Source organism: Mesoplodon bidens (assembly GCF_964165515.1).
Source record: "Mesoplodon bidens genome assembly, chromosome: 5".
NCBI classification, from domain to species: domain Eukaryota; kingdom Metazoa; phylum Chordata; class Mammalia; order Artiodactyla; family Ziphiidae; genus Mesoplodon; species Mesoplodon bidens.
Genome location: NC_138161.1, coordinates 114890505 through 114906569, shown reverse-complemented (window position 1 = coordinate 114906569; position 16065 = coordinate 114890505). Strand labels below are relative to the sequence as shown.

General features: G+C 55.3%; 1 protein-coding gene across 1 annotated transcript in view; it reads right to left on the bottom strand.

The window, feature by feature from the left end:
* The window catches only part of ADCY5 (adenylate cyclase 5), a 154173-nt gene that overhangs the window by 38006 nt on the left and 100102 nt on the right, over positions 1 to 16065 (bottom strand). Inside the window, exons 4-8 of the mRNA XM_081235070.1 lie at positions 10264 to 10375; positions 8615 to 8742; positions 6449 to 6607; positions 5431 to 5572; positions 3344 to 3484 (exon numbers count right to left, since the gene is read on the bottom strand). Coding sequence (XP_081091196.1) covers positions 3344 to 3484; positions 5431 to 5572; positions 6449 to 6607; positions 8615 to 8742; positions 10264 to 10375 — 682 coding nt within the window. The remainder of the gene's footprint in view (positions 1 to 3343; positions 3485 to 5430; positions 5573 to 6448; positions 6608 to 8614; positions 8743 to 10263; positions 10376 to 16065) is intronic.

Below are 16065 nucleotides of genomic sequence, written 5' to 3'. Positions count from 1 at the left end.
GGAAGATCCCACATGCCGCGGAGCGGCTGGGCCCGTGAGCCATGGCCACTGAGCCTGCGCGTCCGGAGCCTGTGCTCCGCAGCGGGAGAGGCCACAACAGTGAGAGGCCCACGTAATGCAAATAAATGAATGAATGAATAAATAAATAAATAAAAGAACACAGGCCAGCAGACTGGGTTCCAGTCCCCCGACCTGCTTTCTAGTCCTAGGACAACGGTCCTCAGCCGGCAAGGAGGACACTCAGATGGGTTCCTGCCATTGTGCCTCAGCACATCTGGGGAGCAGCTCAGCTCAGTGTTTCTGTTTGGTCCCCGAGTCCTCTCCTTCTGACCTACAGCAAGAACAGAGGCCGTGGGCCCCTCTGCTCGTCCGCACTGAGGTGCAGACTCTGGTTTGCACGCCTGCCCTGGCGAAGCTGCTGTGAGGAACACTTGGGCCCAGCCTGCCGCCTCTGGAGAATGCACAGCTTACCCGGGCCTGGTTAGTGAGCAGGAGTCCACATACGATCTCCCGTCAACCTTTTTATGAATAAAGAACCTTAGAGGACATCCCTGGTGGCACAGTGGTTAAGAATCTGCCTGCCAATGCAGGGGACACGAGTTCGAGCGCTGGTCTGGGAAGATCCCACAGGCCGCAGAGCAACTAAGCCCGTGAGCCACAACTACTGAGCCTGTGCTCTAGAGCCCGTGAGCCACAACTACTGAGCCCGTGTGCCACAACTACTGAAGCCTGTGCACCTAGAGCCCGTGCTCCACAACAAGAGAAGCCACTGCAATGAGAAGCCCGCACACCACAACAAAGAGTAGCCCCCGCTCGCTGCGACTAGAGAAAGCCTGCCAGCAGCAACGAAGACCCAACGCAACCAAAAAATTAATTAATTAATTAATTAATTTTAAAAATACATAAAAATAAAAATAATTTTTAAAAAAAAGAACCTTAGAGACCTTACAACACTCATGCCTAAATCAGCACAGCTCATTACTACATCTTAAAAGCTGAGTAAAAGTTGGAACAAGATTTAAAGAAATAAACTGCTGACTACGAGTTACTCCCCTCTAACTGCTCTCAGTCACTGCTTAATCCAATCCCCTCCCCTCCACTGCATCTTTAGTGGAAGTTGGGGTAGAAGCTTTCTTTTTGCGTATCTTTCCCAAGGGTTTCTGGGTGAGTTTAACACCAAAAGCCAATGGTGTGCCTGGCGGCTGCCAGATCCTGTCCCATCCCTGGCCTAGACACTGGGCAGGCAGGGGCCCAGGGGATGGTACTTTGATGCTGGCCCCTCGGGTGACTCTGCCCGGCAAGGACGGGGATGGGGAGCCTCTTCTCTCCCTCTACAGGGGTGTCCCCGAGCCTTCTGATCACTTTCCATTCCTTCCCCACTGGGCAAAGCAACCAACACCACGGAGGAGCCTTTCCGACAGCCAGTCTCCCGCGAGACTGTTTCCCCAGTTACAGCCCTTCTGCTAATTCTTCCAAGGTTTCTTGTCCTAACAATGATTGATGTCTGCCAAATCGGTGCTTATAGTCCAAACTGCCCCCTTGGAGACTCTGAAATACCTAGAGTCCACCTACACCAAATATCACTAAAGAAAAAAACGTTCCGAAGATTTTAAACAGAGAATGTACCAGCAGGCACCTTTCTTGCCTGCTGGTGGTTCTTCCTCTCCACCTCTGTCCTGCCCATCTTTTATTCCCTGCTCTCCCTCATCTCCTGCTCCTCCCACCATCTCCCCCTTACCCTCCCTGTCCTCCCGCTCTGGCCTTCCTGCTCCCCTGTCCTCCTCTTTCCTCCCACCTGGATGACAGCCTCCCTCCTTGCACCCTGCTCTCAGTCTCCCCCCTTTCCTCTCACTCCCTCCCTCACCTCTTGGCCGTCCTGGTCATGTGGGTATGGAGTCCACAGGAGATGATTCAAGAACTGGGGTGAGAACAGGGGCGATCCAGCAACTGCTCTTTGCTTTGGGGAGGGGCCTGGAGGGAGCGGGAGTGGTGCCTGGAGCCCTGGGTGGCAGTGACCAGGCTTGGGATGTCTAAGTTCAAAGCCCTGGGGCAAGGCTGACCTTTCCCACTCTTCATCGCTTAGGACCCTGGTGTCCTGCAAGTTGTTTCTTTACCACCAAAAGTGAAAATGGTGATCTTGACTCAATTCACTTTTTTTTCTGTACATTTTCCTTAAACCTTTGTCATCTGCTATTTGCTAGCTGGCAAGGAGCAGAATGACTGGTCCCTAGCCTGTCCCCTCCCTCAGACCCCTGGATCTGTCTGCCGACTCAGCTGGACTCCCATGGAGTCTCTCACTAATCCCTGCTGCTGCAGCTTAAACCCAGTCTGATCCACAGGCCCCCAACGTGGGGATCCTAGTGTCGGCATGCCCCCCATTCCTCTACCGGGATCTGTGGGAACTCAGTGGACACACACACACACACACACACACACACACACACGGCTTCCTCACCCATCCCTCCCTCAGAGTGGGCAACTCCTGCCTGGGTACCAGGCTGCCCTTGCCCTGAGGAGTGTGCTCAGATGCAGAAGCCAAGATCTCAGATGAAAAGAAAGAAAACATTGCTGCTGCACACTGACTTCTTGTCATCCCTCATTCTCTTCTTCCCACTCTCTGAAGTCTTCTTTCTAGCATTACTGATAGAACCCAGGCAGGGCATCCTGAATTAGCCTGACCCTGCTGTGTGCAGGGTGGCTGAGGGTGTCTGTCCTCTGAGGCCGGCAGGGTCCCTTGAGTTGGAGGCAGCACCCCCACCACGGCCTCTGCTCACGCAGCCTGCACGCTCCCACACGAAGACTGGAATGAGCAGGGCGTTTCTCAGCACAGAGGGCAAAAAGACCATCACCTGGCACTTGCCAAAAAGCACTGGGATGGTTTCTGAGCGACTGGGCCAGAAGATGTGTTTCAACTGCCTGGGGAATGCAACAGATGCTGGAAGGTGTCTGACAAGCCTGTGCCCACCCAACTCCCCAGGGCTCCCCAGACAGTGCCAAGAGGCCCTGGAGGCTCTGTTTTGACCCTGAGTCCAGCCAGATGGGTCTGCTTCCAGCCTACACCAGCAAGGTCTGCCAAGGGGGAGGAAAGAAGGGGCTTCACCACTCTGCTCCAAAGCCACATCCGGCATGCCAAGAGACGGCGGGGCCCACGGAGAAAGCCCAGGGCCGGAAGTCAGGCACTCTGTCTCCTGGTCCAAAGTCAGGGTGAGCCCCCTTCCAACGATTCCTTCTGTGGCTCTCCAGATTCCCTGGGTAACAGGAGGGGCCTGGCCCAGTCCTCACACCCACAGAAGGCCCTAGCCCTGGAGAGGGCGGCCCACACACTGCCCTGCCAGCTACTCACCATCCGTTTCATCTCCTTGGACACCTGGTTGCCACCCAGGTGGTTGTAGAAGGGGCGCTCAGCCCCCCAGTGTGGTGGGTTGTGCCCGATCGAATTGGTTCTCTGGCGATTCATCTTGGCAATCATGGCCTTCTCTTCTTTCTGGGAGAGCAACATAGATGCATCAGCCTGTGGGCAGGGCCCATCAGGTGAGCCCAAGTAGGGAGTCTCTCATTCCTCCCAGGTGCCTGGCCAGGTAGGGGTTAAGGCAGTGCCTCCCTCCCTTCTCTGCACAGCGCAGAGCCCTGAGGTCTGCCAAGATCCTAAAGCTCACCCAAGAAAGCACCTTAAATCCCTCCAAACTCCCCAACGCCAGCCCTGGCTGGGAGCTGGGAGCCTCAGGTGGGAGCAGCAGAACAGGATGACGAGGTTTGTCTTGTTAGAAAGCCAAGGGGCATGGGAACATGTCGCTGGCATAGAATTCTAGATGTGGGCAGAGCCTGGGTCTGAAAGTGCTTGGGGGGTGATGGACGGAGAGGAAACATGAGATTCCAATTTCCATTCCCAAACAGGCATGTTCTAGCAGAGCGGGTAGGACAGGCCCTGCAGCTTCTGGAGGTTTGGGTCATTAGAACGTCAGATTCAAGGGCTGATGCGCATTGCACAAATCCACCAACGGGGCCTCAGCCAGCTCTCCATGTGCCAACCACAACCTATCTGTCCATCCATCCAAATGAGCTTGAGGTGGAGGGTTGGAGAGGCCCTGGGGGGGACCTGGGTGGCCTTCCCTTCAACTCCCTCCCTGAGCCTGGGAAGGGAGCCGGTCAGATCAGAAGCAGAGGGGAGGGGACACAGCCTGCTTCAGCAGACACTGCCCTGGGTCAGGGCTGGAGGGGTGGGGGGTATCCTTTTCTGTCTCCATTTCATCTTTTCTGAACCACTTGTCAAGCTAGAAGAATCAAGACCCAGAGAACCCAGGGCAGAGGGTAACCCTTCAGCCTGGGCGGGACAGGAAGGTGAGGCTAGAGGCGCTATGGGCCCAGCAGAGAGGAGGAGTGTGGGAGGGGGCCTGGGAGGATTTCAGTTCATTTATACTCCAGCCAAACAACAAGCAAATGCTTTAAAATGAGTCAATTAAGCCACTAAGTGCTTTCCCCAGAGTACCTAAACCCTCCCATCCCTCTTTCCGGATGTCTGTGGCAGGGCCTGATACCGCTCCCTCAGAGGCACCCCGTAGCCAGGTCCTGTGTGCTGGGATGTGCTTCTGTGGAGGGTGAGGTGTCCCTCTGATGTCCCTCTCAGGGTGGACACCTGCCTCAAAGAGCTCTGCCCACCTTGAAAAATCTACTTTTGCTGTCTCCAAGACTTTCTCTGAACTTTTCTCGCAGCTTAATTTTGTCTTCAGTCTAATTCCTTAGGAAAGAAAGAGGGGAGCTTTTCTCTATCAAAGGGCTCTGACCAATAAGTAAATTCAATTGAAAGATTTATAAGTAAAAGGCATTTTAATCTAAGGAAAAATGTAAAATATAAAATGTTCTCCTCGTTTGCTTTAAAAATTAAGAACATGGAACGTGACACTATTAAAAATAGAACACTGAAGTCTGCTAATAATTCAGTTTTATATTTTGGCAAGTGTGGGCTGAGACAAAAGAAGGAAGAAGAAAGACTGGAAAGTGCAAGAGGGGAAAAGACAGAGTTTCAAGAAACAGAGGTTATATAAGTACAGGCGGAGAGAGAGCGAGAGCCACCTAGTTTAGGCAACAGACAAGGAACGAGATGGAAATAAAGGACGTGGTATACAGAGTTCCCTGATGCTTCTTTTCCATCTTGTGGCCTTCTGCTGTATTGTTACTAACCGATCTGAGGTCTGTTGCTTTTTCTGCAACAGAAGCAAAATGAAAACCTCCCCTCTTTGCCACCAGCCTTTACAAAGCCTCTGTAGCTCTCACGTCCTTCCTGAGATGCAGGAACCATGACTGCATAAGAAATTCAGGACTTGCCTCAAGGAAAGAGTGAGAGGAGAAGGAAGCAGCAGGCTAAGAAACACTCCTCCCCAAAGAATGAAGCCCTCCCACTTCCCCACCCCAGCCCAGCCCTCGGTCCCCGACCCGCTTCTGGGTGCAGCGCAGGATGAGGAAGGTCTCGATACTGTGCTCTTTGAGGTAGGCGTTGCGCTCGCCCCCACCGCCCGGCTCCACTTCGTAGTCGCCATTCAGGTAGTTGAGTGTGGCCTTGGTGATGTGGATGCGTCTACGGGTAAGGGGGGAAGCAGGGAGAGGAGGGCAGCAGACGTGAATTCAGAACCCCTGCTCCCATGCAGAACCAAACTGTAACCAACTCAGTCATCATTCGAACCCCAGGGCCCCAAACTCTGGCTCAAATGCTAACCCCTACCTGGATCTCTCAGTGGACTGTATCCCTCTAACCTCATCAAGATGGCACGGTGGGCCCCTCCCCAGCTCGTGTTCACTGAGACCACACCGCATCACATTGGCATCACGTTATTACAGTGATGTAACACATCGGCCTGCCGGGAGAGCAAGGCCTCCGGTCTCACAAACTTTGCAAACCTGCTCAGAAGCCAGCAGTGGCTCCTGCTGACTGCAGGACTGCGCCCAAATTCCCCAGCCTGGCATGCACGTCCTTAACACAGGCACTGTTTCTCCCACTGGTTCCTAAAAGGCCATCTGCTCTACTTGCGTTCTCTGGAAGTACTGTGTTTTCCTCTGCCTGTGCCTGTCCTCAGCCTGGCTGCTCCCCCGACCCTCACCTTCCTCACCTGCCCCCATCCTGCCCCGTCTGCCAGGCCAGCTGACCTTCCACCTCCTGGCCACCCCCGGAATTATCCAGGGGTCCTCCCTCCTCTAGAAGCCTACCCTGACCTCCCGCGTCTCACGACAGGCCGCCAGGTTCTGTGTAAATATTTTCTGGGTGAAGACTGGGTGGAGGTTGGGGCCACGCTCCCTACAAGTTGCCATGTGTGGCGTCAGTGCTTGGTTACTAGAGGAATTCCACTTAAATTCTGCCAACCCCAGGGCTGCGGCTACCCGGTCCTGCCCACCCTAGCCCTTTCCCCATGACAGCCACCTGGGTGGGCCGGGCGGGAAGCTGCCCTCACTCACTCACCCCGCCTTGCCTCCAGCCTCCATGTGGTTGGCCAGCGTGACGTCGTTAGACCAGACGTCGAACTGCCACTTCCTGAGGCCAAGGACACCACAGTGCACTCGCCCGCTGTGGATTCCCACACGCATGTTCACGTTGACACCTGTCACCTCCCGGACCAGCCTGGGGATGGAGTAGGGGTGAGGCCGGGAGGGGGTCAGGGCCAGGCGCAGAGAGGTCAGGGAGTGTGAGAAGGTGCAGGGGTCAAAGAGTCATTTCTCTCCAGGCCAGCCCAAATCCAGAGTCTGAAACTGTGCATCCTGAAGGGCAGGGCTGGGCCCTGGTGCTCAGGAGCTGAGGGCTGTGAGAGGCGCTGCTTCCCAGCTTTCCCGCAAGGTGGCGCAGTGCCTCACACTACGTCCCAGGCCCACTGCTTCTCCCCAGCTAGGGCACCTGAGCCAGCGCTACCGTAAGTCAATAATTAAGTTGTGTTCTGAAAATGCAAGCGCACGTTAGTGCCGATTTGAGTGGACAGGAAAGTTATAGTCACTCCAAACCCCATTCATATAATTCTCAGATTTACCCACATTGCTGCTTCTTCGACATTAGCAGGATAATGGAGAAAAAGAGAACATAGGCCCTGCCCAGGAAAGATAGGGGAGCTGGGGCAGGTGCAGGGGACCAGGGGTGCTCCACATGCTAGAAGACAGTGCCAACCCCATCACATGCACCACGTACGTATTCGGGGCGGGCCGCCTGTAGGAGGGGGAGTGGGATGGAAGCTCTACAGCTCTGGGTATGCGTCTGGGGCCCGGGGTCTGTGGAAGAGGGAGCCGGTGCTCTGGGGGGAGGGTCACAGTGTGCACTTCTTAGGGACCTGGACCCTCCTTGGCTCCCTGGGGATGGACCCACTCAGCCAGCCATGGGGCCGGCAGTCTGACTTGGCCTGGTGGGCAGGACCACCATGTGGCCTCCAGCTCTCACCCCAGCCCACCACCGAGAGGCTGACACCTACCACAGGGAATATTTATGTCATCCATCTATTTCTCTCATCCTGGGATCAACTCTGCAAATACCTCTGCTGGAGCTGTGCCTTCCATCCACAGGACCTCTGGCCACTTGCTTAGGTTGATATCTCTCATTCTACCTTTTTGGCTTCACTCCAAGGCCACCTTCTTCATGAAGCCTTTCTGGGTCCTCCCAGTGAAACCAACTGCCCCCTCCTGGACCCTCCCACCGCAGTTTGCCTCTCTTACCTGATGGTGTCCACTGGGCATGCCTGGTATCAGAGCAACGGGAGTCCTGGCCCCTCAGCAGGCTCTGTGCTTCCAGGCAAGGGACCCCCTGTCTAGCCTGGGCACACAGGGGCACTCGGCAAACACTGCCGAAAGGAACTGAGCCAAAGAGGATGGACCCGGCCACCTTCTGGGCCAGTTACTCTGACCTCTGACCTTGCCCACTGTGGCTTTTCCTTTGCCCCATCCAGTCTACTTCTAAAGCTCACAGTTTTGGAACCTGGACGCAATCTCTGGCCTACTCCCTTGGCTGACCTGTAAGCTTGGACTGTCCATGTTGCTTAATGACCGGGGCTCCTTCTGTGGTCAGCACAAAGATCCTGGCTGTTATTGCTCCCAGGGAGGATGGATTTTCTTAAACGGGAACACGTGTGTTTGCATCCACCTGCCTAGCAGTATTACCCTGGGGAGCCGTTTAGCCTCTGTGAGCCCAACCTTTCTCATCTGTGAAGAAATGGGACTGGTGACTTCTACCCCTGGCTGGGTGGTTGTGAGGAGACATGAGGCCTGGAGTGCAAGGCCCTGCCATGGCACAGGGTACAGCACAGCTGCCAGCCAGTCCTCCTTTCCTGGAGGGGTGGCTCCATACCTCCTGCTGCCCTGGAGTCTGCAAAGCCCTCCCTTCTTCCAGGACATGTCCCTCTGTGCAGAGCTTCCCAGGCTGCTGTGAGCACAGGAGCCCAGGAGAAGGCTCAGAGCCTGGAGGTATGAATCAACCCTCCGGTGTGGCCAGGGTCCTTGGGAGGTGGCTTTGTCCCACTATTTCCCTGCTCCCATCAGTTCAACAGGAGTCAGTGACTCGGGCTATGGGACAGTCCTCCTGCAGATGGGCGGTCCCACGGGAGATGGACAGTGTCCCCACAGGCAGGCAGTCACCCTGGAGACGGGCACTTACGAGATGGCCTCAATCATGTCCATGCCCATCTCCACGCAGCAGTGGGCATGGTCAGCCCTGGCTTCAGGCAGCCCTGAGACGCAGTAATAACAATCTCCCAGGATCTTAATACGTAAACAGTGATTCTCCTGGAAAGCAAATTAATTTTAAAAATTAAAAATAGTAGGAAAGAGAAGTGGGAGGGAAAGAAACGGGAAGCAAACAGATTCACCCCATGCCTGGAATAACTTGCCTTTTAGGGCAGCGAGCACAGACCCAGTGCCGGCATGAGGTGTGGCCCCAGCCTGGGGACAGGCTTATCGGGAGCCGTGGGGGACGGAGGACAGGCTGAGCCGCCCTTGAGAAGCATTCCAGCCACCCCAGGCTCAGGAACTCACTTTTCTGGCCACAGCTGAGGCCCAAGAAGAATACAGCTGGTCCAATGTGGCAGCAAATGGGGCAGACCCATCAGTGTGAGAGGTCCCGAGCTGAGAGTGAGGGGCCCATCCCACTCCCAGCCCTGCGACACGCTCCGACTCTTGACCTAGGGTTCTACTACCAGTTTTATGACTCTCCTTTTATGAAAAGACTGAAGCAGAAGTGAGATTTAACCAAAGCTCGCCTGACCCCCAGCCTGAGATTTTTATCCAAGACAGTTCTGCTAAGCCAGCAAGCACGTGCGCGCTAAGACAGCCACAGAGCAGAAGCACCCGCCCGCTGCAGGGTCACCCTGCAGGCCGCCACCGAAGCATAATTGGGATTGAGATGGACTGTCATTAATCACCAATTCTGAGCTGTCCAAGTCTGCTTCCCAAAGGTTATTTCGTGAAGCTGGTATGCTGGGACCCAAGTATCTGTGTGCCCTGGACTCTCCTTTTAAGGCCCTTCCAAAACCCAAGGGCCGAGCATGTCCCCGTTCACCTCGCCCACATTCGGTGATAAAATCAGTGAGGTGTGAGGCCCAGCATCAATGCCCTCGGAGGCCCTTGGCGCCGTCTCTCATCCATGATCTGCCTGGTGTCCTGTGACAGCCCAGGGGACGTGTCCACCTCTCAGTGGACATTGCAGCAAGTGCGCCCCGACATAGGACTCTCCAAAGGCACAGAGCATCGCTCAGAGCCACGAAGGCTGGGAAAGGACGGCAGAGTATAAACAGGGACTAATGAACGTGTGTCCTTCACCACTCCATGCCCGGCGGGGTCACTTCCAATCTGTCCCAACGTGGAAGAGTCCTCTTTCCATTAAGTCTCTTGGGTGACACACAGCTGTCTGCAGGCCAGTTGAGATTCAGACTCATTTATTTATTTATTTTTTATCACTCTGGCCACCCTCATCAGCAAAGGGTGGCTCTGTGGCACCGAATTTGCTCCTCCAAACACAAATTCCACAAATTCAGGGGTCAGGGCAGCATTTCCTGCAGGCCTCACCACCCCTTTCCACTGATGGAGGGCTTGCTCCCTTGTGACTGGTGACACTGTGAGCACCTCTGAGTGTGCAGCGGGGCTGATGTGAGGTGTGAGGACACGCAGCCACAGCCTGTACGGCCCCGCCTCCCCAGTTCCCGATGGCGGACTCCGCAGCACCCTACCCCAGGCAGCCCGGATCAGGCCACCCTTCCGGCCCCAGCTTGGGTACACGGGGTCCCCAGGGCAGTGGGCAAGGTGACTCACTGCAGCCAGCTTGTCGAAGCGGGCGAAGAGCTCGTTGAGGGTCATGACAAGCTCCTGGGCAGTGCACTGGGACGCCAGGCTGGTGAAGCCCTCGATGTCAGCAAACAGGATGCTAGAGAGACAGGGGGGAAGACCCCCGTGAGGAAGGAAGGTCAGGGGGACACAGCTGGGGCCACCCTCCGCCTTAGGAGGGCTGCCAGCCAGCAAGAGTCCTGGGAGCTCCAAGCGGCTGCTGGGGAGGGGAGAGAGCTGACGCTGGTGTTCTCTCCCAGCTGGTAGGGAAATGCCGGGCCAGCCCTCCTTTCTGTATCTCCCTGCACCCTCGCTCCCACCCAGGAGGAAAGGGGGGCCGAGGTGCATGAGGCCTGGGGGCGTACGTCTGCCTGAGGCCATGCAAACAGGGCCTGCTCCCCTCACCCTCAGCCACCTCTCAGGCCTGCCCCCCATTTGACTCCTGAGCAGCCCCCTCAAGGTAGCTTGGTCCAGGAGAAGGGTCTTTGGTTCATCTTGTCTGGAAAGTGTTTCAGGCCCTAATGGCGGCCATACAGAGGTCTCACTTCCCAAACGCATACACAGGGAATCCAACCCCAGGCCCTCCCTCCAAGGGAGTCCTCTAGACGAGACAGAATAAAGAGGCCCAGGGAGGAGGGAGAGGAAGACACAGCCAGTAAGCGTCTCTGGAAGCCCCCCAACTTGTCCTGCCAGCTCCTTCGGCCTCATCCCCGGGGCCCTCAGGTGCACCCGCTGGTCCCTGCATTGCACGCTGTGATCTTTCATCTGTTCCCGAGATTGAACGTGTCTTTCTTTTCTTTCAAAACAGACTACCAGAGGTGAGGCCCCAGGGCCAGAATGTGTAAGGGCCCCAAGAGTTTTTTCTTAAAATGGACACAGAAATGTACCAACTCTTGTGGGCTGAGATGCTCCTGGTGGCTGGGCACGGGGGCTGGGGTTTCCAACCTGCCACCTCACTGAGCCCTCCAGGCAGCCCTGAAGGAGGGCCTGGTGTCCCCATCCCAAGATGAGGAGCCTTGGGGAAGAGCCACGGATGGTAGCTTGGGGGCTCTTCCCCACGGCCTCTGCTCTCTCCTCTGATCCACGCGGCTCCCGAGGCTCCAGACCGACAGTCTCGCTTCAAATTAGAGTGTAGAACTAAACATGCCTTGTCATTTTATTTGGAAAATGTGTCTTCATGCATTAAGCATATCTTTTCATTCTGCTGTCTGACATCTGGGGTCTTCCCCACCTGGGAAGCCTGCCTCTCCCAGGCCAGCCAGTTCCTAGAGATGGTCAACCACTCGCCTTGGAGTCCAGAGCCTCCCACCCCAGTCAGGTTCCCACACCTGGCCCACCACTCCCCTGCCCTACTCACCCCAGGGACAAGTGCCAGGTAACTCGGACAGTCCTACGCCTCAGAGCCCACCGACATTATTCAAACTAGCCAATCCCAAGCCTGCTTACCCTGCTTCACCCATTCCTTCCTGCAGAAACCACAACAGAGGCTCTTGCCCACGTTTCCCCTCTCGCTGCCTCCTCACTGACCCCTGTGCTTCCTCGGGTGCCCCCCAGCCCATGGCATAACACATCCTCTCCTCTTGGGACCTGTGAGTAACAAACTATCTTTTCAGTGGCAGCCGTCTCCTGATCTGCTGGCCTCACCAAACCTGGATAATAATAACACCTACATTTTAAAATAGTTGGACATTGTTCTAAGCACTTTACATGTATGAACTCATTTAAGCCTCACAACCACCCTTTGAGGTTGGAATCCTTTTCGAGGTAAGAAAACTGAGGCACAGAGAGGTCGAGTCACCTGCCCAAGGCCACACAGGCTTGTATGGGTCCACAGTCCAGGAGTTAAGCCAAAAAATACTATGCTGTCTGTTGGCCCCATAGTCATCTTAAATGAGTAAAAGCACAGTTCACTGGTCTGGCATTGTATATGGAGCAGAGGGAGGTGGAGGGACAGGTGTGGGCTGCCGTAGGCGGGCAAGTACAGGACTCCAACGTGAGGGGGCATGCTCTGCACCAGCTTACACGAGGGGAGGTGGGAGCGCATCTCGGGGCTTGGGCTAGGCAAGTACAAGAAAAGTACAGGAGGGCAGCCCCCAGGCCCCGAGCCCAGTGCTGCTTCCCAGCTCTGAGGCTCCTCCGGCCACCCTGATCCCAGTCCAGACCAGCAGACAAGTGCAGGAGGAAAGCCAAAGAGGATGGGAGAAATGGGGGAGCTGGCAAGAGAGGAGACAAATGAGGGGGATGGAAGCAGAGGTGAGGAGGAGGAGCAGAGAGGAGAGACTGTCAGCCCACAGAACTCAGAAATCAGACAAGCTGCTCCAGAGTGGCAGCCACGGGGCAGGGGCTCAGAAGATGAAAGGGAGCCGGAGCCCCCATCAGCCTTTTTTTTTTTTTTTTTTGCGGTACGCGGGCCTCTCACCGCTGTGGCCTCTCCCGTTGCGAAGCACAGGCTCCGGACGTGCAGGCTCAGCGGCCGTGGCTCACGGACCTTGCCGCTCCGCGGCATGTGGGGTCTTCCCAGACCGGGGCACGAACCCGTGTCCCCTGCATCAGCAGGCGGACTCTCAACCACTGCGCCACCAGGGAAGCCCCCCAATCAGGCTTTGATGCCTGGTGTCTGGCAGACAGGCTCAGCACCCCGCCCGGGGGAGTCTGTGGGCATCCACACTGGTGAGAGAGAAGCGCGTGAAGGGAAGTGGCCATGCTTCACACGCTGACCCCAGCTCCCCAAGGAAGCTCAGACCCCTGGCCCAGCCCACCAGCCACCTCCCTGGCTCTCAGTCTCTCAGGAGCCCCACCCCACCTGGGAAGAAGGGAAATGTCTCTCCTGGTCTACATGAAAGCACCATGACATAGTTGTTCTGGAAATTCTTCTTTAACTCTTAGATAATCAAAGCCAAGGGGAGTTGGGGTCAAGATCAGGTGTTCCAGAGTCACGAACACCTTTAATAAGTGTCAGTATTTCGAATGCAAAGCCGCAGGCACCAGGCCCAGCAGCTGTTCCACACTCGGTCCCAGGCTACAGAGCAGAAGCCTGGCTTTGGGGGCTGATGAGACACCCCCATGGTGGGAAGGAAAAAAATCTCCAAACCCGACAGAGGCAGGAACGCTATTGGGCAGGGTGACCCACAGCACCAAGCCAAGGAGAAGAGGGAAGGAGGAAAACAACGGGCTGCCCCTAGAAGCACTAGGCAGACGTGTGTGGACCAGGGCTCGGGGGCCTCGCTTCACTGAGCCCTGAGCCCTGCAGCTGCCTGAGCTCACCTAGCCACTCAGCCAGGATGGCCTCTGCCTGCCACATGGGCAGGCCTGCAACCCTTCTCCTTCTCCACAGGGACCTGGCTGGGCCTAGGAGAGCACTTTCTCCACTGCAACTTTCATCTGCTAGACCAGTGGTTCTCAGAGCTGGTGTCCATCAGAATCCCCCTGGAGCTTTTATATGGAGAAGTCCCGGAGCCCCATCCCCAGAGATTCTGACTTCATCGGCCTGGGGTGGGGCTCTGCTATTGATTGGTTTTGTTTTGTTTTATGGTAATCTTCCCTGGTGATTCTAATACGCCGCCAGGGTTGAGAACCAGGGTACTAGTTTAAATGTCACCTTTTCAAGGCTTCCTCCACCTTATTTAAATCCACAACCCCTCCCATATGTCTAAGTCCCTACTCTACTGTATTTTTCTCCATTGCACTTTTCACCATTTATTATTTATTATTGTTGTTGTTATTTATTATCATGCTCCTGTCTGCCTCTCCCCACTAGAATGTAGTCTTTGAAGGAGGGATTTTTTGTTGTTGTTTTCTTTTTGGCTGCATTGGGTCTTTGTTACTGTGCACGGGCTTTCTCTAGTTGCGGCGAACAGGGCTACTCTTCGTTGCGGTGCGTAGGCTTCTCATTGCAGCGGCTTCTCGTTGCAGAGCACGGGTTGTAGGCATGCGGGCTTCAGTAGTTGTGGCATGCGGGCTCAGCAGTTGTGGATCGCAGGCTCTAGAGCGCAGGCTCAGTAGTTGTGGTGCACGGGCTTAGTTGCTCTGCGGCATGTGGGATCTTTCTGGACCAGGGCTTGAACCCATGTCCCCTGCATTGGCAGGCAGATTCTTAACCACTGAGCCACCAGGGAAGTCCTGAAGTAGAGATTTAGTCTATTGCTTTCAATACCACATCCCGGCCCCTAGTACAATGTCTGGCACACAGAGGAACTGCTCAATAAAATTTGCAGTGGAATGACTGAATGAATGAGGACAGGGCACATCTTCCTTGCCCTCTGCTCTGCTCATCCCCCTACACACACACACACACACACACACACACACACACACACACACACACCCAGCACAATACCCAGCACATAGTAGGTGCCTGTGTTAGTTTCCTAGGGCTGCTGTAGCAAAGTACCACAAGCTGGGCTGCTTAAGACAACAGAAATTTATTCCGTCCCAGTCCTGGAGGCTGGAAGTCTGAAGTCAAGGTGTTGGCAGAGCCACACTCCTCTGCGACTCTGGGTAGAACCCTTCCTTTCTTCTTCCTGCCTCCGGTGGTGGCTGTCAATCCTGGTGCTCCTCACCTTGCAGCCGTGTCACTCCAACCTGTCTCTGTCCTCATAAGGCGTTGTCCATGCGTATCTGTGTCTTTGCATGGCATTTTCCTCTTCCTATAAGGACACCACTTATATTGGATTAGGGGCCCACCCTCTCCAGCATGACCTCATCTTAACTTGATTTCATCCACAAAGACCCTATTTCCAAATAAGGTCACATTCACAGATACGAGGGGTTAGTACTTCAACATATCTTTTAGGAGGGCACAGTTCAACCCACACGGTGTCTAATATAGATTTGTTGAATGGAAGAGAATATTCATAGTGTAAAGCAAGGAAGAGGCAGGACCAGTAACTCTAGTAGCTCTTCCTCCTACCCCACTGGGCCTCTTGAGGTCCCAAGCACGTTTTCTGAGACATGAGTGTGGGGAGCCCCGGGCCTGGCACCCAGCAGATATCCAGCAGTGTTCATGGAACAAACGGTAGAATAGTGATGGAGGCCAGGCATCTTTCTGGTCTGTGCCAGAGGACATCGGAAACAACATCCATGTGGACGGGACCTCCAGGTGCCTTAGAAAGCCTGACCCTCCGGGACTTCCTTGGTGGTGCAGTGGTTAAGAATCTGCCTGCCAAAGAAGGGGACACGGGTTCGAACCCTGGTCCGGGAAGATCCCACATGCCGTGGAGCAACTAAGCCTGTGGGCCACAACTACTGAGCCTGCGCTCTAGAGCCTGTGAGCCACAACTACTGAGCCTGCGTGCCACAACCACTGAAGCCCGCGCACCTAGAGCCCATGCTCCGCAGCAAGAGAAGCCACTGCCCCGAGAAGCCCGCGCACTGCAACAGAGAGTAGGTCCCGCTCGCCACAACTAGAGAAAGCCCGCGCACAGCAACGAAGACCCAGTGCAGCCCCAAAATAAATAAATTAATGAAAATTTTAAAAAAACTAAAAGAAAGGTTGACCCTCCCTCCAATCTGCTGGGACCTATTCCTCCGTAAAAGAAGTTCTTTCAACAGCTGCTGAGGAATCAGGGAGGGGCAGGTTGCTGGTTCCCTTCCTTCAGGTGGTGTGACAGCGACCAGCAGCCAGGGAGAAGGTTGCTCCAAGCAAGGCTTCTAGCTGGTGCGGAGCTGGGGCGGGCCCCACGTCTACGCCCTGCAGCCTCTGCTCCACGCTGATGGAGACTCTGGCACCTGCACATTCCACCACCTCCTGTCACAAGCAAAGTCACACTCCTCTGCCTCCTCGGGGGAGGA